At 41.5% G+C, this 24,619-nt stretch overlaps 1 protein-coding gene across 2 annotated transcripts in view; it reads left to right on the forward strand.

The window, feature by feature from the left end:
• Positions 1-22,337, forward strand: part of RASSF5 (Ras association domain family member 5) — a 109,735-nt gene extending 87,398 nt beyond the window's left edge. For both annotated transcript variants that reach the window (XM_031937259.1, XM_012547825.3), the window contains 4 exons: positions 16,039-16,152; positions 17,470-17,767; positions 19,349-19,464; positions 19,789-22,337. In XM_031937259.1, coding sequence (XP_031793119.1) covers positions 16,039-16,152; positions 17,470-17,767; positions 19,349-19,464; positions 19,789-19,941 — 681 coding nt within the window. In that variant the 3' untranslated portion in view covers positions 19,942-22,337. The remainder of the gene's footprint in view (positions 1-16,038; positions 16,153-17,469; positions 17,768-19,348; positions 19,465-19,788) is intronic.
• The last annotated feature ends 2,282 nt before the right edge of the window (positions 22,338-24,619 follow it).

The following is a 24,619-nucleotide window of genomic DNA, read 5'->3' on the forward strand; positions in this document are numbered from 1 at the left end:
TCCCGAATCTCACACTTCCAGTAAGACCCAGCTGTCAGTATTAGAAATTTCTAGGGAGTTCAGACAGAGCCTAAGTACTAGAAATCAGGCTCTGAGATCAGAAAGTCTTGGACTATTTGTGTGATCTATCACGGTCAAGGTTAATAGAACTAAACAGCTCCCTATCCAAAAGAGAACAGCACAGTCTCTCAGTTTCTGGATGAAAAGGGGGTATTATTCAGGAAAAAGAATGAATCCTAGTCCTGGAACTAATAATTGAGCAATCTCAGAATGAACTGCAAAAAAAAAAAAAAAAAAAAAAATGAACTCATAAAAGATAAGCTAGAGGCATTTAAAATACAAACCTTTCCCACTATTCCTGCACAGAGTTTAATGCACCTCTTTCCTTCTTTTAAGACTATCAGAGGTTAGGAAAGAAGGGTCATGAGCTGTGGGACAATCAGCCACAGCTAAAAGAAAGATGTAGAAATTTTGCACAAGTATCCTAAAGGGAAGGTTCTTTCCTCACCTAATTAAGGGAGGGAGAAATTGGAGAAAGAACAGATAACAAGTACTAATGTACCTATTATCATCACCAGAGCAATTTTGGCACCAGGGAAAGTCATCCAAAAGTACTTAGTTGCTCAAAACAAGTCCTCATACAAGCTTTGTAGTTCAGAATGTGAAAATACCAAAAGTACTTAAGACAAATTCAAAGATAGGAAAATTAGTTGCTACAGTAGGTTATGGATAGATGCTATTTCTAGTGTGTTGTAGTTGCCTAATTTAACAACTTTTCTTGCTAATGAGGTGTTAGGCTCAGTTGTTTCTACACCTTGGACCATAGGCATTCTCTTTTATTTTTTATTTTATTTATTTATTTTTGCTGAGGCAACTGGGATTTGTTGAGTCCCCTCTACTCACCAAGAGAGTCTCAACTGTTGAACTCCCCTACTCACCAAGGGGAACTATAACTAGGTCTCTTACCATCCTCCAGGTACTTGGACGTCTCCGAAGCAGCTCCCTCCAGCTGCTTTCTTTCCCCACAGAACACCCGACACACCAGATGTTACTAAATACTGCAAGCATTTATTAGGCACCCTACATCTTCTCTAATGGCATCTGCAACTTCTCACAGTTACATTCCTTCATATATACCATCTCATTACATCATCTCATACCCAGCTTTCTTTGTCTTTACCCCGTCATTAATCTTGGGGTAAACAACCTTTCACTACTGCCTTCCTGTTTTCCTCCTCTGCACACCTTGTTCCCCCTCCTCAGGTTATTTCCTGCTATATATCTCCTTTTGCCACGTATACCTAAAATCATCTAACAAGATTAAGTGACTTGCCCAGGATCACACAGCTAGGAAGTGTTAAGTGCCTGAGGTCAAATTTGAACTCGTGTCCTCCTGATTTTAGGAGGTTCTATCTATTGCACCAACTAACTGTCCCAAGCATGTGCATTCTCAAAACATCACTGCAACAACCTATTTGTTTTTCTTTTAAACAAATGTTCCCATTTTAAAAAATAGGAAGTCTTTAAAAATTTTAAATTTATCCACCTTCCAAATTTTAGAGCCTTACAGGAAAGCACTCATCATTCCACCTTAATTATTTTTCTGATCACCACTTTAAGAAAAGTTCATTTTAATAATGTTGAGGTTCTCCCAAAACACACACACACACACACACTCACACACAATTTGTGATTTGTTACCTAGAAGTAATTAGCTCACACATGGTTCTTATGCCTTACAACAACCTTGTGAAGTGTATATATAGGAGTTAGTTTTAATTGTCCCCTTGTTACAGATAAGAAAACTAAGGCTCAGAAAAGATAAGCCAACTGATCCATACTTTATAGTATTATTTCCTATACATGCACATTTTTTAAATCCAAAAACTTTTCCTTTCTGTGGCACATAAGTATTTCTTATGTAGTAAGTTGAATTAGGTATGTTGCAAGTCAAATCAAGTCAACAGATGTTTATTGAGTGTGTCTACTATGTGTCAGATGCAATAGTGCTTATTCTGGGAATACCAAGAAAAGCAAAAACAATTCCCGTCCTCGTGGAGTTTGCAATCGAATGGAGGAAACCACACATGAACAACTATATACGAACAAGACAGGAGATAATTTCAGAGGGATTAAGGAGGCCTGAGAAGGACTTTTTTTGGAAAGTAAGACAGCATTAGAGAGAGCATTCCAGGCAAGCCTCAGACAAAGGAGCCTGAGGGATGTGGCAGTGTTGCCAGAAATGCCTGGCACTTGGGACTGGTGAGAGGCTCAACTGAAAGACCAGAGGGGGTTAACATGGAACATGAAGTGTCTTCTCCCTGATGGGTGAAGCAAGAGCTGCTGATGGTTGACTGCTTGCTAAGAGCTGAAAAAGAGGAAACGTGGCAATAGTTCCTGGCTAATGCCTCCCAGGTCATTTGTTGTGGTTGTTCTCTTCCTGACTTAAACTAAAAGTGGTCTGGCCTTATTAAAACTACAGGGTTTCTTAAGCTTAGCTGAGTGGGCTTGACTGAGATGGGGCTTTAAGGCAGAATGGGAACAGTGGCTAGAGGAAGATCAGGAGAGGAGCATCCGAGCTTACACTGTTGATCTTTCTGTCATTCCTCCTTGCCTCCAGGCATATGCACAAGGTGCTAAGATGTCTTTGGGATGGGGAAAACAGGACTGGAAGAGAAGTCAGGACATGTGGGTTTGGATCCCAAAGTTGCTGCGTGACTTGGAGCAAATCATGTTTCTGCAACTTGGTGTTCTCATTGGTATAATGAAAGGATGGGATTAGGTGGTCCACTCCAGATCTCAATCCTATGTCCCAGGACTCCCAGCTCCAGCTCAGCTCCATGCTAGCTTTGCCACCCCAATCAGGGCTTTTTGTCTCTCTGGACGGCCTCCTTATCTCGAGAAACTGGCAACTCCAGAGTCTATGACCACTAGATATTCATAACACAATCTAAGCTCATCATATAGGGGCTGCTAAAATGATTTGGTGGGGAAGTCCAGCCTGCAGGCAAATGAACAGATCAAATGAGCTCAGCAGATCATTATTATCATTCATTTTCATAATTTGTCATTTCAGTTATGACTGACTTTCTGTGACCCCATTTGGGGTTTCCTTAGCAAAGATATTAGAGTGGTTTGCCATTTCCTTTTCCAACTCATTTTATATGAGGAGCTGAAGTAAACAGGGTTATAAGTGACTTCCTCCGGATCACAAGCTAGTACATATCCAGGGCTGAATTTGAACTCAGGTTCTTCTGACTCTAAGAAGAAATCTATCCACTGGCCACCTATTTGCCCTATTTTCATAATGTTCTTTTAATTAAACTGGATCTGCATGCCTATTACCCTACCTACTGTCCCTCTGTGATCTGTGACCTTGCTCTACTTGGAGGGGTAAGGAGGAGGAATGACTAGATTTTATTTTTTCATCCAAGGTCTAAGGAACTCTCTCTTGAAAACCTCTGGCTATCTGACTGCCTCTCTTCTTTAAACTGTGACTCAGCTTCAAGACCTCTGTACCCTTACAATGGTCATCAGTCCCTACTCCACTTTTTGGAGTGAAACAGGCAACTAGCATTTATTAAAAGATTTTGCTTTATGTTTATACTTTATACACTATGCTAAATGCTTTAGATACAAATAAAATGCAAACAGCAAGACTATCCCTGCCCTAAAGGAGCTTACATTCTTTTTTTCCCCTGAGGCAATTGGGGTTAAGTGACTTGCCCAGAGTCACATAGCTAGGATGGTTAAGTGCAGGAGCTTACATTCTAATGGGAAAAGACCACACATAAAAGAGAACCAATGGGGAGGGAACCATAAAAAGAGGAACTTCATTTCTCTGAAAAACAAGAGGAAGTAATGATGAAAGACTAGTTTTGCTTGATAACCTGAGCAGAATGTTGAGTCTTGTCATTCTGGAGCAAGAAGGGAGTTTGGAAGTTTAACAGCCTTACACACACACACACACAGCAAGCAGCAGGGCCTTTTTTGACTTTTGAACCAGGTTCTTCAAAGCTAAATCCAATATTCTTGTCACAACCACCCACCTGTCAAACTCTCATCTCTGGTTTCTGAAGGAAACCAGTGGTTTCCTTGGTAACAGGGAAAAGTAATGGTTTTGAATTCTGAGGACCTGGGTTCAAATTTGTTTCTGGTGCCAGCTGTGTGACCTGAGCAAGTCACTTAACCTCTCAACCTCAGTTTTCTCATCTGTAAAATAATGGTTATGAGTTAAGTAGCCTGTGAAGCTACTCCTTCCAGTTCTAGCTCCATGATCCCAACTTAGTCCATGACCCTAAACTTCTCTTGGGCTCTTCCCTAAACAGGAATGTAGACAAACAGGAATGTGGTATCTTTGGGTCCTGCCTTTAGGGAGGTTTTCACATTTCCGTGTGTGTCTTCATCTAACTCCCAATAGTCCAAATAGCAGTATTATAATATGTGAATTACCCATAACTCTTTGCTTCTCCCTGACTCAAGGTCCATTAAAAACCAAAAATGAATGACAAAAATAGCTCATGTTTCTATAGCACTTTAAGAAGGGCAAAGCTCTTTATGTACCTCCTCTTATTTGATCCTATAATAAATAGCCCTGGAAAGTAGGTAATACAAATATTATTCTCCTCATTTTATAGATGAGGCAAGTTTCCCCAAAGTCATGAAGCCAGGAGTTAGAACTAATAGACTTCCTTTTTAATGAACATCTTTAAGCAGTTGGGCAATAAACTGACTGAGATCCCTTCCAAATCTGTGATTCTAAATTATTGTTGTTGTTCAGTCATTTCTCAATCATGTTCAACTCTCTGTGACTCCATTTGGGGTTTTCTTGGCAAAGACTCTATTATGGTTTGACATTTTCTTCCGAAGATCATTTTATAGATAAGGAAACTTAGGTAAACAGATGAGTGAATTGCTCGAGGTCACACAGCTAGTAAGTGTATGAGGCTACATTTGAACTCGGGTCTTCTTGACTTGAGAACTGGAGCCCTATCCACTGTCCCACCTAACTACTCCTCTGAATTATGGTAGTAACAATAAATAAGCAAATGTGTGCTTGGTACTATTGAGAAAATAGAAGAAATATGGTGCATCTCCATCCCAGAGCTTCAAGTCTAACTGGAAATACAAGATGCAAAACTATTAGTGAATAATGTAAGATAAGATGTTAAATCAGTCAGTCCACAAGCATTTTTGAAACTTGTTCCAGGCACTGTGCCAAGTGCTATGAATACAAATGCAAACATGGAAACATTACCTGCCCTCATGGAGCCTACATTCTAGGAAGAGCTTGATGAGCTCTTTATTCTGTTTCCTTTGTATAGGCTGGAAGTGGCTTAAGAGTCTGAAGGAGATCATCCTGTCCTGAAATCCTCTGGGATGGCTTCATAGAGGAGAATAGACAAAAGCTCAGGGGAAGAAATGAGGAAGATGAGAGGGAGAAAATTTAGGGGATGCGATAAAGAATGGATAGGATTTAGCTACATGGAAAAGTACCCCATGATTCAAACAGTGTTTAGGGAAGATTAATCTAGTTGTAGAACTAGGAATGGAGAAAGAGTAAGAGTTCTCTCTCCCCACTCCCCCTGCCATTTCTGCTCCCAAAGACACCAAGATGGGCAAGAAAATTGGAATCCAGAACGCTACTGGCAGATTTGGAGGAGGACAAGCTTTTAACTAAAATGAGACTTGGATACAATAATCTGTACTTTTTAGCTCCCTAAATGTTTGTCTTCTGCCATTAGAATCTAAGTGTCTTGAAGGGAGAAGCTGCCTTTCTGCTTATTATTTGTTATCCTAGACACTTAGCACAGTGTCTGGCATATAGTAAGAGTTTAATGAATGCTTGAAGACTTGATTGTCCATCTGCTCACGGGTAAGACTTAGTCCCTGTATGTGATGGGTTACAACAGTAGGAAAAACCAGGGGTCCTTAACTGGCTGCATATTGACTTAGAAAACCAGAAGTTATGGTTTCTTATTATTTTATTTATTTGTTAAATATTTCCCAATTTGCTTTTAATCTGTTTCAGCTGCACTTTAGGAGGGCCCCTGCATTTGACCCCTCTGGTTTAGAGATTCCTGAGAAAGGCAAGAGGAGCCTCCGACCTGATCTCTAGCACCCACACTAAGCCTCTCAGCTGTACCACATTAGAAAGTAGGACCTCACCCTTGGCTGGGATCTGTATTAGCACAAGATCCTCAGACCTGAAAAAAAAGGACAGTGAGCAGTTAAACCATCTGTCAGCAAACACCAGTGGCCTTAGAACAGATGAATTCCCCAGCAGATGCACTGTGATTGTACCGAGTCCCTAAGGAGAGACACACTGTGATACTATTGCTCATATTGGTTAACTCATAACCAAGGGTCTCTCATTCAGTTTCCATCCTGGACAGCCTGAGGAAACAAAATACCTTCTGTCTAATTTCTGTTTAATTACCCTCCCAAGGCTTGAGACAGCCATCCACAGCATATGGACTTGCAGACAAGCAGGCGACAGTCTTCTATTTATGGGGACTTCGGAATTGGATTCAGTGACCTACCATTGCCTTCACCCCAAAATGAGTTCCCTCCCACTCCCTCTTCACTCTTGGTACCTGTAGAATGACACTGACCTTTGTCCCCCAAACAATTATTTTTTGGTAAAACTTTCTGAACAATTTTATTATTTATTTATTTTAAAATTATTAATAAATTCATAAAATTATTAATAGATGATATTATTCATTATAAATAAATTTATTGTTGTTGATAATAACAGTCTGCTATAAAGTTTCCAAAGTGCTTTCTTAGTAACAGTGCTGGGAGGTAAAAAAAAAAAATCCAAGTAATATTGTCCTCATTTTATAATTTGAGGGGGTTAGGGAGATATGAAGGGAATAAGATTTTATATAGTTCCTACTATGTATCAGGCAGTGTAGTAAGTGTTTTGGTTTGTGTGTGTGTATGTGTGTGGTAATTGGGGTTAAGTGACTTACCCAGGATCATACCACTAATAAGTATCTGAAGTGGAATTTGAACTCATGAACCTTCTTACTGTAGGCCCAGCACCTTAAGGCTCATGAATGATCAATGACTCCTTAGGGTCAAACAGCTGCATCCTGGGACCTCTGTGGACTAACATCTTATAAGCAGAGCTGGGTCCCCTGCACTCAGGTATTACTTACCTGTGGGAAAAAACTGTACTTTGTCCAGAGGGAAAATGGAAGAGCAGAGCAGCCATGGTCAGAGCCTCTGAAAGCTGGGGAATTGACTGACTAGCTTCAGGAGGTTCAACTCACACAAGCATCAGATGTAGGCTGGGCCCACAGTCACTCCAGGTAGAGAGAGAATGGGAGCCTGATGTAAGTGTATGGATAGGTAGGTTAGGAAGAAGAGTGATAGCTGAAACTTGGAAAGAACCTCAGCTCCCATTTAGTCCAACTCATAACTGAAAAGAAATCTCTTCTGTAAGGATGACTCTGTGAGTGGCTAGACGAGCCTCTGACTAAAGTCTCCAATGAAGAGGAACACATAGTCAGCTAACTGGCATTTATGAAGTACCTACTATGTGCCAGACTCTGCTAAACACTGGGGATGCAAAAAAAAAAAAAAAAAAAAAAAGGCAAAAACACAGTTTGCAAAAAGTTCAGAGTCTAATGGGGAAACAATATGCAAACACTTTGTTATTGTTGAATCATTTTTCAGTTATGTTTGACTCTGTCATCCTATATGGGGCTTCTTGGCTGAAATATTGGAGTGGTTTGCCATTTCCTTCCCCAGCTCATTTTACAGATGAGGAAACTAAAGCAGACAGAGTTAAGTGACATGCCCAGGGTCATTCAGCTAGTAAGTGTCTGATACTGGATTTGAATTCAGGTATTTCTCATCCTAGGCCCTATCTATTATACCACCTAACTGCCCCAATATACAAACAACTGTTTACAGCAGGGTAAATAAACTGAGAGTAATCTCGGAGATAAAGCATTAAGATTAAGGAAGAAAGGGAAAGCTTGAAGCAAAAGGTGAGACTTTAGCTGAGAATTGAAGAAAATCAGAGAAAGTAGGAGGCAGAGATGAGGAGGGAGAGAATTGTAGACATGAGGAACAGCTAAGAAAAATGCTAGGAGTCTGGAGATGGAGTGTCCTGTGGCAGAAATGGCAAGTAAGCCAGTGTCACTAAATAGCAGAGTATATAGAGGGGAGAGTGAGGTATAAAAAGCCTGGAAAGGTAGGAAGGGGCTGAGTCATGAAGAGCTTTAAAAGTCAGAGAATTTTATATTTGATCCAGGAAGTAATAGAAAGTCAGACTTTACTAGGGCAACCAGGTGGCACAGTAGATATGACATCAGATCTGGGGTCAGGAAGATTCATTTTCCTGAGTTTAAATCTGGCCTCAGATCCTTTTTAGGAATGTGGGCAAGTCACTTCAGCCTATTTGCCTCAGTTTTCTCATCTGTCAAATGAGCTAGAGAAGGGAATGGCAAACCACTCCAGTACCTTTGCCAAAAAAACCCTCAAAGTGGGTTCATGATCCAAATGGGATCCCCCCAGTTAGGGGGAGAGAGCAATATCACAAAGACCTAGAGTGAAGACACTACTTTGTAGCTCCACCAGCTAGGAGGATGCTATTTTCTAATTTGAAAATACATTTCTCTTTGACCATTCATCCCTAGTTCTATCCTCTGGGGCTGCATAGAACCAGACTAATTCTTCTTTCACACAATATTTGAAGACAGCTATCAGGTTACATTTGAGTCTTTTCCAGATCAAACATCTTTACTTTTTCCAACTCATCCTTCCATACCAAGAACTTCCCCATGAGACCATGAGCTCCTGAGAAGTTGGACTTTCTTTTACCTTTCTTTGACTATTTCTGGTACTTAGCACTGTATCTGACATATACTGCATGTCATCAAAGTATTTGTGGCTCTGTAGTGTTGTTTCTGAGTGGGTGACTCATAAATTTACTGATTGACTGGATTTTCCATCATCTTGACGTGGTCCTCTGAATGATACCCAGCTTATTGATATCCTTCTTCCACCATGGAATCCAGCACAGAATTCCTTCTCTGTTCTCCTCATTAGGTTGAGAACTGACATCATGGCAGCAGGAAGTCAATTGTTTCCAGGGTGTCTCAGTCCAGAGATGATGTGGTCTCTGAGATGACATACAGGTCTTGTGTCACTTCCCTTAGTTTGAGGCAGTGGTTGGGGTGGAGGGAAGAGAGAGGGAGAGGACATGAGAGTTTATCTCATAGGAAAAAGAGGAACAGGAAAAGAAAACCAAAGTGGGGGAAGCTCTGACTTCAGGGTGTAAATATAAGCTTTCACCTTTGGAACCCAGAGACTTGAGGTGTTCTTTCCAGAAAGCTCATTTTGTGAGTCAAGATGCTCCAGAGTACCTTTGGAATCTAAAGATTTAACCCAATCTTATAAATAACATTTTTCATTTTAATTCTTTTATTCCTTCCTCTGTTGCCTCATGATGTCACCAAGTGACCCCAACTTCTCTAAAACTCGACCAGTAGAGAGCAGCTCTGGCACACCCTACCAAGATAGATAGTTTTCAAATGCACAGGAGAAGTAAGAACTCACATTTCTATTTCTAGCATTAGCCTTAAGGTTTACAAAGTGCTTTCTTTACAATATCCCTTCAAGGTAGGTAGTACAAATATTGGCAAACTCTTTTGTACTGATGAGGAAATTGAGCAGTCACATATCTGCTAAACATCAGATCTAGGATTCTTACTCAGATTTTCTGACCCCCAAGTGAAGCATTCTTCCTCCACTGTCTCTCAGAAAAGCAACTGTTAAAGAGATTTTCTTGTTTTTTTTTTTAACTGAAACTACAAATTTCTATTATATGCAGTTTGACTTTTAAAGTATTTGTTAAATTTGACATAGAATTAATGTGCTTTTCTACATCCCCTTATGAATTTCCTCTATTCACGTCTATGTAGTTAAAAAAAACTACATTTCTAAGTTCATTTTATATCATATGTACTGGGGTTAAGGGAAGTTGGAAAGGAAGAGGAGTGGGATAAAGAAAAGGCAAATGGGGTTTTCTTGGTAGAAATACTGGAGTGGTTTGCCCTTTCCTTCTCCAACTCATTTGACAGATGAGGAAACTGAGGCAAACAGGATAAAGTGACTTGTCCAGGGTCACAGAGCTAGTCTCTGAAGTCACACTTGAACCCAGGTCCTCCTCCAGGCTCAGCATTTCACCTCACTGCCATTCATCCTTCTGGAAGGCTGGGCAAATAGGCTGCGCTTATTCATAACACAAGACAAGACTCCTGCCTTCTCTGTGTCAGAGAGTAAAGTCAGAAGCCTTGAGTTGGATCCAGTTTTCTAACAATGGATTCCATAAAATGAAAATAATAATATTTATTCTTCTGAGTGGATATCCATTAACTTGGAGTCAGAAAACCTGATTTCACATTATTAGCTGTGTGATCTTTGCAACAGTCCCAAGCCTCTCTGGGAATCAATTTACTTATCAAAAAAATGGGACTAATACTTAACACAATCTACCTCATGGTACTGCTACTGCTCACTGTAATCTGTAAAGCTCTAAAAATGTGAGCTATTTTTATCATAGCCTGCTTTTCTTTTTTTATTAATTTCCTATTGCCATCCCTTCTATTATTGTTTGGCTGTTTTTCATTTGTTGTTTCTTGTCAAGCTACTGAACTAATTTACCATTTCTTTCTCCACATTATTTTACCGAGGAGGAAACTGAGGCAAAGTTAAATGAGTTGCCCAGGATCACACAGCTAACAAGTGTTTGAGGTCAGATTTGAACTTAGTCCAGGCCTGACACTCTTTGTCACCTAACTGCCCATCCATTCTGTATCTCTAGCTTATCAAATTCTAACTTTTTGTGAACCTTAGCTCTCAGCCCATTTGCTAAGCTAAAAAACTTATTATGTGATGAGTCTAGTGCACTTTTCGTCCTATCCCAACTCTGTTGGATTTTTTCCACTTCCCAGTCATGCAGCTCAGTGATTCTGGGATCTGGAGACCCCTTGGGGTCCCCAAGAATCTTTCATGAGGTTTGTGAAGTGAAAATGATTTCACAATTATACTAAGATTTTTTTCATTTTTAATAACTATATGCAACACAAACAAAAGCTCTCTGAGAGCCTTCAGTAATTTTTTAAGAATATAAAGGGATACTGAGAACAACAACAACAACAACAAAAAAAAACTGAGAATTTCTACTTTAGGTGATTTGCAAGTTATTCCATTATCTCTGGGAAGTGGTTTTACAAAAGAACCACTAGCAAGTTACCAGTTCTTCCCTTTCCCCTCCCCTTAGGTGTGTGTGTTTGATGCATGTTATTAAATCTCTCTGTTGTTTTCCTCTGTTCTACTTTCTTCTCAGGGATACAGTGAAAAGATATTGGATAATTGTGAGGCTGTAGCACCATAAGAAATGAGAATTGTTATCATTGTTGTTATTTTATCGTTGATACAGTGTCAGAGTGATAATGGGCTCAGAAGAGGGACTCTGAGAGGGCCAGAGTCTTGTCTTCTGTTATGGAAGACGGAACAAACTCAGCCTGTTTGCCCAGCCTTCCAGAAGGATGAAGGGCAGCTAGGTTGCACAGTAGATTGAGTGCTGAGCCTGGAATGAGAAGGACCTGGGTTCAAGTGTGAGCCCAGATACTTTCTAGCTGTGTGACCCCGGACAAGTCACTTTATCAAACCCAAACTGATTTCCCTTCTTCCTTCACCCCATTCATTATTCCAGGTTCTGTCTTCAGGAAAGGAAATGTCTTCTTGACAGCCTAAAGCTAGCCCTACCTCCATCCCATCCTTCCCCCAGTCTTCTCTCTAGGTTTAGACATTCCCAAACTCATGTCTGTCATGAACTAATCTGTGAGTGAACTAAACATCAGATGACTAGACTGGCTTTTGCTAGGATTGTGGGTCTGAGGGAGGCGTATGATATATATAGAGGAGAGCAGATAGAAGGCGCACTGGTGTGAAAGATGGGTGGGAGTCCCTTTCAAGGTCGGGCAGTCACACAAGCATCTCTGATTGGTGGTAGATCCTGACATTTATCAGTTTTGAGGAGGTTGGGGGAGTAGGAAGAAGAAATGACCTTGTGTCATCCACATTGGTGAGACCTCACCAGTCAGCCTGGCTAAAAGTACGGACAAGAGAGGCAGGTTCTGTTGTGGGCACCTTTTTGGGTTTGTCCCAGAAGCCTTCTGACATCAGTACTGCTGTGTCCCCAATATGGATACTTCCTCTACCTTGGGCCCACGGTATGTGATCAGAGAGGCAGCGAAATGAGTAATGAGTTCTTCTTCCATGAGAGTTTGGATTGAGGCTTTATTTTGTGCTGCTCAGTCTGGGAGAGTCACCTCTGTGGGTCTCATTCTTCTCATCTGTAAAGTAAATCTTAACCAGCTGAGACAAGATCTTGGTTTATTTCTGAAATAAAAGAAGAGGGGTATGGCCAGTCCTGCCACCTAGAAGAGGAAAAGAATAGGAGAGAGGAAAGACAACAATAAAGACATAGAAAGTCAAGCAGGAACCAAAAATAAAATAAAATTGAATTAAAAAAACATTAGCAAGCAGGGACATACTGGCTGTTGTTGCCTGGAAACCCTGTGATATGAGGTCTTGTTCACATCCTGTGCACTGGTTCTGCCTGGGTATTACCACACAGCATTAGAAAGGTACCAATCCCTTTCCTACCTTCCCACTCCCCCTCAGCTCACAACCTTCCAAATCTGTCTATTTATCCATTCAACAAGAACCTAATACTTGCTATGTCCAAGGCCCTGGGACCAGTGAGATCTCTCCTTGTGCCTGCCATCAGGAGCCTAGGTTTGAATCATAACATTTAGAGTAGGAAGGGGTGCACTTAACTCATTCAAAGCCATAGATAGAAAGTCTGTGTTAGCAGAGAGATTTGAACCCAGATCTCTTGATCCAAGAGGCAATCTACCTACCTCCCAGGGTTGTTGTATCAAATGAGATATTTATAAAGTGCTTAGCATATAGCAGGCCCTCTATAAGTGTGAGCAATTATTATCACCACCATCACCTCTTCCTCCTCCGCCATCACCCTTGCCATCACCATCATTCTATCCTACAACCTAGGGAAAGGAAATCCCCTCTCAGATTCTAATAAAGATTCATATCAGTGGGTTTTTTTTCACATCTTCCTTCTCCCTTACTAGATTGTAAATATTTACTATCTATGTCAATAAGAGTAGGTCATTTTATCTCTCTGAGCCTCTGTTTCCTCATACGTAAAATAGGAATGAAAATTTTTACTTTACTAATCTTACTGAATTGTTCCCAGAGAAATGCTTAGTCAGCCTGTCAGTGCTTTAAAAATATAACTTGTTATTGTTATTAAGGAGGATGATAAAAACCTGGATAAGCCCTAGGTACAGCCCTTGGATCTTCTTTGTATCCCCCCATAACTCTCATTCAGTATCTCTAGAAGAAAGCAGTGTGATGCCAAGGGAAGAACATTTGACTCTCGAGTCAGAAGTTATTTATTCATTTTTTTTAGTTGTGTCCAATTCTCCATGACTCCTTTGAGGTTTTCCTGGCAAAGATATTGGAATGGTTGGCCATCTCCTTCTGCTCATTTTACATATGAGGAAACTGAGGCAGACAGGGTTAAGTGACTTGCATAGGATAACACAACTAATAAATATTTAGGGCTGGATTTGAATTCAGATCTTTCTGACTTCAGGCCCTGTACTCTACTGCACCACCTAGCTATGGGTCTGAGTTCAATATCACTTCTGGTGCTTACCTTCTACCTCTGTGTGAACTCAAGCGAGTTACTGACCCTCTGGGCCACAGTCTCCTCATGAGGTGGGTTGGACTCAGTGGTCTCTGAGGTCCCTTACATAGCTCTAAGTGTATAGTGCTGAGTGTGTAAGCATAGCACCTCCAGGCCTAACCATAGCTCTCCAAGTATTCATGATTAATTATCTCACTGTGTTGAGCTGAGTGTTCGATCTAGGTCCAGAGTGCATTTTCAGACATAGAGGCCAGGGCCCTTTGGAAGAGGGTCTGGGGAATTTCATCCACTTAAGCTCTGGCCTCCAATCTAATTTGCTGGAGGTGGGAGGATGGGGACTCCTGGAAAATATACTGACTGCCTGTGGGGCTTCGCTGTTAGCTTCTGGCCTCTGGGAGCAGGGGCAGTGGTGACCCTTTGAGCGGACAGTCTGAAATGCACAGGAGAGGAAGCAGAAAGGTGGCTGCTTACTAAGCAGACCCATAACCAGCATCTTTATTCCTAGATAAGCTTCACAAAATCAAATAGCCAAGTAGTCCAAAAAGCAACTTTCATCAACTTTTAAAAACAAATTCCATCATAGTGGTAAAGAAGGAGAACAGAGACCTCAGGATTCAGCCTTTGCTCAGGGAAACTTAAAGGGATGAAGTTTGCCCTGGATGACAACTAGGTGGTACAGTGGGTAGAGTGCCAGGTCTGAGGTCAGGAAGACCTGAATTTAAATCTGGCCCTGGATACTTATGAGCTGTGTGATCCTGGGCAAGGTACTTAATTCTGTCGATTTTGGTTTCCTTAACTATTAAAAGATAATAATAACATTTACTTCCCAGGTTGTTGTGAGATTCAAATAAGATAATCCTAAAGTCCTTAGCACAATGCCTGATATACATTATAGAAATGTTAGCTATTATGGGGCAACTTGTCCTTTTAACTAATTGTTCTCACTAGCTAGATGCTAACTTGTTAACTGTTCTAACTTATGCTGCTATAGGTGTGTAAGTGCTCTCAGGATCCTCTAAACTTCAACACCCTTGGCCAAAGGCCTAATTGCTTTACCCTAGTTATAATTCTACAGCCAAGCCTTTGGCTGGATGTCTACACATCATCTATGGACATCAGCATTTGATGGCCCTGGGATTACAAATAGCCACATCCCTGCCTAAATAGGAAGCCAGTACTTTAGGCTATAAAATGATTCCTAATAAAACTGTATATACTGTGGGACCATAAGCTTCAACTCATTTCTCTGAAGATCTGTTTAATAGAGGCAACTTGGTGGTACGGTTGGTAGAACACTAGATTTAGAACCAGGAAAACTTAAGTTCAGATCCAGCCTCCAACACTTGAGCCTGAGTAAGTCACTTAAGCTCAGTCTGCCTCAGTTTCCTCAACTAGATAATGGAGGTGATAACAATAAATACCTAACTCTCAGAGCTGTGGGAATTAAATGAGATAACACTTGTAAAATACTTAATATTTAGCCTGGTACTTGGGTGCTTAATGAATACTTCCTTCCTTCCTTCCTTCCTGTAAAATGGGCAGGGAATAACCTGATGTTATATTTTACAGATGCTCCTATTTTCAGGGGCAGAGCCTCCAAGTTATGGCATACAGAATCAAAACTTGGGGATTGAACCTTAAGCCTGTATAGGGATAGAGACAGTGGTGAGAGGAACCTCAGAAATCAGGGCAGCTCCCATATACTAGATCTCCTTAAACTCTTGGCAGATCAATAAGCGTTTATTAAGTATTTACTATGTGCTTAGCACCCAATTAGCCAAAGAGATTTAAAAAAAAAGACCCAGCAAGAGCTTACATCAGTGACATCCAGAATTACAAAGAAGTTGAAAATTTGGGGGAATTTTTATCATTTAGTTATCTCCAGGGTTGCAGGTCAGGTGTAAAGTAAGTATTTGTGCAAGATCATGTATATCTAAAGGGACCTTAGAAGAAATATGGCTATTTATAGATGAGAAAACAAAGAGTCAGAGAGGTACAGTTATGAAGTACCTACTATGTGTTCCAAACACAGTGAGGTCATTTTTTTCATAATGCATTTATGCAGCGCTTACTGTGGGCTTCCCCACACAAAAGCAGACTTCAGAAGCTGCTGGAAGGTGGGGGAGGGGGGCAGACAAGTCGGATGACTTGACTAAAGTCCTCATGTGAGTAAATAGGAGTATTAGTATTCAAAGCCAGGGGCTCTGCCTCCAACCTTGGATGTGTTGTTCCCCCCACCATCACCCTGGAATAATTCCGCTACCATCTTCTTTCAGAATGTCTGCAAACCTGTGGAAGAGGAGAAGCCTCAAGCCCCGACACTTAAGGAAATCAAACAGAAAATTGACAACTACAATAGCAAGGAGAAAAATTGTCTGGGCATGAAGCTGGTAAGTAGAGAGGCCCCAATTGAGCCTCATCACTCTGATCCTCAAGTTTCCTCATCTATAAAAGGAATGGGCTGGACCAGATGATCTCTAAGCACCGAACTGTAAGATCCTGATTTGGTTGCTTAGATAGTAGTTGAACATTGACTATAGGCTGGGCGCTCTGGGGCACTGCACGCTTTTGGGGATGGGCTGGTGGATCCTGCCCTTCTGCTGGTGATGGAGCTGCAGTGAACCCTGATGGCATTCAGAGAGGAGGAAGAGATGGAGGAACAGCGTAGCCTAGTGACCGAGTTATAGAATCACAGGCTCCAGAACGCTCATTTGGTCCAGTTCCATCATTTTTCAGATAAGGAAACTGAAGTCCTCAGAGATGAGGAGCTGACTTAGGTGGTTAGCAGAACTGGGATTAAAGCCCTCCAATACCTGTTCTCTTTGCCCTGGGTGTACCATGTTGTCCCTCACAGCCTGGTAGTTCATTTACCTGAGTTGAATCTCTCCTTTGGGCCCCAGATTTTGGGAGCGGGATGTAGCAGGTGATTGACCCCAATTGTGAGACCTGAGGCCCAGGGAGCCTGCCTTGTGCCGTATCTGAAGAGTCACAGTTCAGAAGCTGTTTCTCACTGGTGCAGGTTCTTTTGAAGGCAGGATGGCATTTGTCTGATGACCTAGAGAGACTCGGTGGCCTGTAGTTGGGATTTGAGGAGGGAGAGCAATTACCATCAATCAGTCTACAAACACTTACTGCATGTCAGGCACTGTACTTGATGCGTGTATATAAAAATAACAAAAATCTGATACAGCCCCTTCCTTGAAGTGCTTACATTTTAAGGGAAGGGGAGAAACGTGCACAAATATTAGCACATAAAAATAAACATTAATTTTACAATATGGGGGAGAGACATTGGCAATTGGGAGAGGGAGGATTAGGAAAAACCTCACATAAGTGATTGTGTTTGTGCTGAGCTTTAAAAGACACTTAGGGATCGCAAGGGATATTTCCCTGAAACATTGCTCCGTGGTTTGAGACTCTGACCTGGCTTATTAGGAAAGAGCCCTTACGCTCTCCTTCAAAACTAAAAGAGGCAAGGGGAAGACCAGAGAGAATGCCTGGTTCAGAAAGAGGCATCACTTTTCAATATTTATGCCCTTCCCAGATGAAGTCTGGCAGGCCCTGGGAACCCCACCAACCCCACCCACAGCTCTTGGGTGTGCCCCATTATAGAAGGCATCCATCCCCGGGAAGTCTGGTCACTGAGGAATACTGACCCACATGTACCGACTTCTCTCCTTCCTCCACCTAATGCTTTTGTGGGTCAGAGTGACGACGGCACTTATACAGGATTCATTAAAGTACATCTGAAGCTCCGGAGGCCAGTGACGGTGCCGGCTGGGATCCGGCCCCGCTCCATCTATGACGCCGTCAGAGAGGTGAACCTGGCAGCCACCACGGACAAGAGGACATCCTTCTACTTGCCCTTGGACGCCATCAAGCAGCTGCATATTAGCAGCACCACTACGGTCAGTGAAGTCATCCAGGGGCTACTCAAGAAGTTCATGGTGGTGGACAATCCTCAGAAGTTTGCTCTGTTTAAGCGGACTCACAAGGACGGACAAGGTAGGAGGAGGGACCTTCCCTGATATGCTTTGTAAATTAAACATTGGAATCCAAAAGCCCTGAATTTGAATTCTCCTCAAAAACACTGACTTGCTGTGTGCTCCTGGGAGAGTCACTTCATAACTGAGAATCAATTTCTTGATAATATCACCTTCCTTCTAAAGTTGTTGTGAAGCTCACTAAGACCTTCACTTGCTTTGTAAATATAAACTCCATGTGGTAATTTTCTGGGATGAAACTAGGTTTAATGATCCTCCTTGTTTGTTCTAAAATTTCTCTAACACCTCTTGTCTAATGTCCCACCCAGATTGAGAGGAGAATCTTAAATGTTTACCAGACCAACATGGAACTGTTTCATCCATATACTCTCAGGCTCTCAAATGTTCTGTGGGCAAATTAGCTTGCCCTAAAATAGTCAAATCTTTGGTAAAGTCAACACCCAATTAAACCTATCAACATGAGCCTAGGAACATGAATTTTTCCCCCCTGAGGCAATTGGGGTTAAGTGACTTGCCCAGGGTCATCCAGCAGCTAAGTTTCTGAGAGCAGATTTGAACTCAGGTCCTCCTGACTTCAGGGATGGTGCTCTCTCCACTGCGCCACCTAACTGCTCCAGCACATTGACTGTTATTCCAGATTACTCTCAGCTAGTGACCTCCAACTCCTATCTTTCTCAGGACCCAAATTTTCTAATCTATGTAGTGGATTTGGACCCTGCCTGTCTCTAAATAGGATACAGAGGGCAGGAATGTATGTTCTAAGCTATGGATAGCCATAAAGTCATACTGGTCTAGATTCTCTCATCATTAGAAGCAGCATGGAGTAACACCTAGAGTGCCAAATTTGGGAGTGAGGAAGATTTGAATTCCATCTGTGACATTTATTAATGTCATTTTCTTAGCCTCTTAATATTATAAACTGTGAAGTTCCCATGCCAACACAAAACTAGAACTAGGAGGGACCTCAGAGTTTATCTTGTTCAAGCTTCTAATTTTACAGATGAGGAAACTGAGGCACAGAGGCATTAAATTACTTACTCAAAATAATAACCCATGTCCACCAACTCCAGACTTGCTGTTCTTTCCATTGTATGGAAAGTTTCTCTACATGTTATGTTTTTAATATTTTACTCAATTATATGTAAAAACAATTTTTAACATACATTTTTTTAAATTTTGAGTTCCAAACATCTCTTTCTCCATGAAATAATAAGCAATTTGATTATGTCATTATTAAGAAGCATCCTGGGACTTAACATTGCTGAAAAGTTTGTATCCTTAGTCTTATGGGCCTATGCCCAGTTTTAGTTCTCTGGGTCTCTAACAAAGTTGGCAGCACAGTATGAAGAGTACACTGGGATGGGAGTCAAAACCTTGGATCTCAAGCTGGCTGTCACAGACTGACTATGTGACTTAAAGGAAATCACTTTCATCTCTCTGAGCTTTAGATTCCATCTCTGAAAAAGAAGATTAAACTAGATAATCCCTTAACAATGTGGAGTGGTCTTCCATCATTGCCCTCAGCAGCTAAACACCCCTTGATGGACCCCTGCTTTTTAAAACTTCTCTTCTTGCTTTTTAGTGCTGTTCCAGAAGCTCTCCATCACTGACTGTCCCCTGTACCTTCGCCTGCTGGCCGGCCCTGACACGGATATCCTTAGTTTTGTGCTGAAAGAGAATGAGACAGGAGAGGTAGAGGTAGGTCAAACATTATCACTATATCCTTTGTCTATGTACCTTGTTTTTGAAGCCTATTGGGTTGGTTGTGGGTGGGTTGTATTGTCTCACCTGTTTGATCCCATTGAAAGAAATACCATTTTTTCCCAGTAACTTTTGATGATTTGTTAAAGGATTTTTTGATGCTTTTGCTCCAAAGTGGCAGGTGGGGCATGGGCGGAGGGAAAATAATCTGAGCATTGTTGTTTTCAGACGAGAATAGAACAGGAAGGGAATGGGCCTCAAGACACCAAGGCAGTTCTGAACCCAGTGGCTAATATATTGTGACCCTTCCCCTCTCCACAGTGGGATGCCTTCTCCATCCCTGAACTCCAGAACTTTTTAACCATCCTGGAAAAGGAAGAACAGGACAAAATCCAACAAGTACAGAGGAAGTATGATAAGTTCAAGCAAAAAATGGAAGAACTCTTGAGAGATGCCCAGGGTAAACCTGGCTAACCCTGCCTATCCTTCCTGCCTTGCCCTGGAACAGCTCCACAGGAGAACGGATTTGCATTCTTTTTTTGCAACAGACACTTTTCTCAGGACCCATCTGGCTGGGCATTCACCCCTCGAGTTGTTCCAGATGGGGCAGTAACTTCTCCGATGTGTTTTGTCGTGGAACTTTTCCTCTCGCCCCTTCCAATGTCACCCACTCCTCGACCCCCAGAGACACTGCTGTGAAAGCAGCACCAGTATTTTAAGAGAATCTTTCTCTTGCTCTATCAAACTACAGGCCTTTCAGAAACCCAACAGCTGCCTTGATGCATCATCAATCCAGGACCCATCATTCTGGTTGGCAAAGGCAGATATGGGAAAAACAAAGGAAAAGGATTCTAAAGAGATGCATATTCCTTCCTGGACTTCTGTTGTTCTCTTCCCTCCCTTCTCCTATTGAACAGCTTTATTTATTGAGTCCCATAATAAAAGAGCTGAATGTTCATTTGTGGAGACTTAGCAGGCTCACACTAGATCACCAGAAGCAAGGGAGGAAGGGGATTAATAGGGAGGAGGAAGAGTGTATTAGCTAGTACTATCTCTCCCCCAGTTACAGATGCCTATAATTCAGGCTCAAAGATGCCTCCTAAAGTCGCTGGCCCCTGCTAAGAAACCCTGACTGGCTCAGGTTGGGGATTTCCACTGTGGTTGTATGAGCCCCTCTAACCATGATACTGGGGGTGATGTCTTAGGTGCATATGTGTTTGTGAGTGGGTGTGCCCTCGCCCACGTCAGAAAAAAATTTTCTCAATGTGAATTTGATGCTATTTCTTTCCATCCTCCAGATATTTCTCCCAGAGTGAAACTGGCCTTTTCCCTGCCCAAGGGTTCTCATTTTAAGCTTTTGTTCCTGAGAAAGGAGATTAAGATGTTTGTGAGGTAGACAGAAACCAAAATGTATTTCAGAAAACTATTTGGCAAGCAACCTCCAATTTCCTACTCTGGGAGTAGGGAGAGACTCTCGTGCCTGAGATGCCCTGACTCAAGATAACCCAGAGCTGCTACCACTGCTCCCTCCCCTATCTTCTGCCTCGGGCCCTAGTTCCATGGGATTCCAGTGTTGTGGCCAAGAGAGCTGCCTTTCTCAGAGAGTAGGGAATCACAAACTCTACCTTCCATTTCTGAAGATTGGGCACTATGCCTGGAGTGACCCCAGAATGAAAGGGGAGCCCCAGGGGCCCTTGTCTCCCCTTTGACCTCAGTGCCTTTCTGTCTTTAAAGGGAGTGTGGGAATAAGTTTAAGGTTCCAAATTGCTGCTTGTCTGCTGCCCTGATCATTAGACAGCGGATGGCTGCTGGTAGAACAGGGTGAGGAGGAGGGCCCCTTCCCAGCCCACCAAAGGGAGAACGGCCTTCGCTTCCCAGTTGCTGGTTTGTACTGTTCATTGGACTGGTGCAAACTTCATTCAGCAGGGAGACGGCACAGATTAGTGGAATGGCTTTTAGAGTCAGGAAAACCTGGCTGAGTTCAAGTCCCTGCTTTGAGAGAATGGCTTTGTGACATGGGTTAAGTCATTTGAGTATATAAGCTTCAGAGCAGATGCTGATTCTCCTTGGTAGAAGTTCCCTCTACCAATGGAATCACAGACTTAGGGGCAAGAAAACAACAAAAACAACACACTTCAGGGAAAGGACAGAAGGATTTTAATTTTTAACTGAGGGCTGAACTCTAGGCCCAGACCTTGAGAAACCCTTTTCTTCCTTGTCCTCAATTTCTAAATTCCCAAATCCCCATTACTTCACAGGTAAGTTCATGTCTTACACCTCTCTTTGAGGCCTTGGAGAAGCTATCTTCCTCTTCATCTCTGCCAGTAAACATACGTCTTCATCATTGCCTCTGAAGAAGACAGGTGTGTATTATACATAAATACATTATATATAATATATATACATGTATTTTTATGTATACCTACATGCAGTCTTTATAGCTGTAAAAACAATAGCAACCTTTACAAATACCCCTTCTCCCTGCACCCCACATCTCACACTGCATCCCCCCCTACTTAAAAAAAACCCATCAGCAACAACCCTCCTCTCCCTCTGGTTTAAATTAAGGGGAAAAAATGGTTTCCCTTAATCCTGCATGTCTACAACCTTGGTATAAGGCATGGCTTTTGCTGCAACTGCCATGAATGCTGCTGAAAACCTCCTTCCAATGGGAAAGGCAATTTTATTTTTAAGGGGAATAAAGAAAACTATTACATAGATAAATATATATATATCGAGAGAGAGAGAGAGAGAGAGAGATACAAATATAGTACATAGCTATAGAGAGAGAGAGAGAGTGTGGCACTTATGAAATGAAAGTATGGGATAGTTCAAATTCTAAAGAAAGCACAGCTAGATCTTTGACCTGGGCTGAGGTCTAAAATGCTTTTAAAAAAAAAAGTATGAAAAAAGAATTCCTTCTCTCTGAGGTGGATGTGACTGCTGGCAGTGCCTTCCTAAGGGTTGTATTGCTTAGTGTGTGTGTGTGTGTGTGTGTGTGTGTGTGTGTGTGTATGTGTGTAAGTATATGTATGTGCATTGTATGAATTTTTTAAAAAATGTCCGACTTGTAAAAAAATATATAGATATATAAAAATAAAAAGCTTGTCGCAAAAGTGATGCATTTGGTACTCTTGTTTCCTCTGGCTTTTCTAGCTTGCCCTAAAGACATCACCTTTCTCTGGGTGGGGAAGTAGAATCAAAACATTCATTTTAAAATTCCTTTGGGACAAAATATTGACCAAATAGTTTGAAGACTTTAATTGAGTAAATTTGTTAAGAGTGTTGTGATCAGCTGTTCCCCATCTTCATCATGACCCCATGGGGAACCAGTTACTCTATATTGTCCTTTTCACTCAATACCGCTGGTCCTTACTCTACAGAAAATCTTACCCACCAAGCCTGAGCCTGTGATTACTTTTACTACCTTCCCTCTTATTCTTGGGCTACTGAACAGAGCTAGTGAAAAAAACAAAGCTTTGCTGACGAGGTCCACCATAAATGTATGACATAATCTCAATGCAGCAAAGCAATAGTTTAAATATCCCTCTTCAATTCACAATCTTACAAACTTTTTCATCCCTTCTCAAACCTCCCATGGATCCCCCTACTCCTACCCTTTCAGATCAGAATCTTACCCCATGTTTTGCTAAGAAAAAAAAATTGAGGCCATTTGCAGATGCCTTCCACTTTCTCTCTCTCTGTACCTGTTTCACCTGAAGTAGCCATTCTCCCTGGCAAGGCCACCCGCTCTGCATGCACAAGTGACTCTACCACATCCCGGCTTCTCTACCAACTCTCCTGTTCACCTCCTCCCCCCCTTATCTTTAGTCTCGGCCTAATTACTAGCTGCTTCTCTGATGTCTACAAACTGCCAATGTCTTTAATAACCACAAAAGACTCTCACGTCTGTCTGCCAAAAGTTTTCATCCTATTAACTCCCCCCTTTGGTAGCTAAATTTGAAAAGACCACCAACAATTGTTTTCTTTCCTTCCTTTCCTCTCACTTCATTGTTTAAAGTCTGGCTTCAGACGTAATCATTAAACAAACTGCTCTCTCCCATTACTAGTGATCTTTTAATTGCCAAATCTGATAGTTTTTTCCTCCATTTTCATCCTTGTTCGTCTTTCTGCTATCTTTGACCTTGTCAATCACCCTTTCCCTCAATGCTCTTTTCTTTGCAGGTTTTCATGATACTGCTGTTGGTTCTCTTATCTTATTCTTCTCGGTTGTCTTTGCTCGATCTTCAACCAGGACACTCTCAAAAAGTGGGTGTCTCCCTTTTCCCCAATACTATGTCACTTGGTGATCTCACCAGTTTTCATGTTGAATCATTTGGATTCAACAATTATCTCTACACAAAAGATTCCCAGATGTATTTATCCAACCCTAGCCTCTCTGCCTGTATATAGTGTATCATGTTCAACTCCTAATAATCTCAAACTCCTCATGTTCTTCAACCCACTAACATTGATCTTCTTTCTATTCCTTTCATGTAACTCCCCATCTTTCAAGTCTGGATATTTTCGTGGGCTATCTCCCTGCACCTGGAACATTCTCTTCCAGCTGACTGCTGGTTCTTCTGGCTTCCTTTCAAGTCTCAGCTAAGATCCAATGCATGCAAGAAAGTTTTCTAAGTCCTTTCCTCTGGAATTACTTGCCATTTATCCTGAACCTATCTTTATTATTATTATTATTTTTGTATTGGGTTGTTCACATGCTTTCTTCCCCAGTACACTGTGAATTCCTGAAAAGCAGCAATTATTTTTTATCTTTCTTTATATCTATCCCCAGTGCTTACTTAGGACAGTGCCTGGCACAGGAGGTGCTTAATAAACATTTGTTGATTTGGCTCCACCGAGCAAAATGAAAAAAATAAAACTGTTTAAGGTAAAGCAGGGGATGATTTTCAATTACACAAGAGTAAGCATTTCAAAAAGCTAAATATGATTAAATATTAGGTCAGGAAAAGTAAAAAAGATCTTTAAAAACTGGTAGAGCAACCATTGTCTTAAAAGGCTTAAAATTAGCTCAGCTTGGAGGCCTTATGTCCAACCTAGTAAGGACCTATCCTTGCTGCCTTCTAGCTTCACTTAAACAATGAGTCTTTTACAAGTTTAGTAGTAAAGATACTTTGATTAGAATGTATTA

This window comes from Sarcophilus harrisii, chromosome 4 (assembly GCF_902635505.1).
Source record: "Sarcophilus harrisii chromosome 4, mSarHar1.11, whole genome shotgun sequence".
Taxonomy (NCBI): domain Eukaryota; kingdom Metazoa; phylum Chordata; class Mammalia; order Dasyuromorphia; family Dasyuridae; genus Sarcophilus; species Sarcophilus harrisii.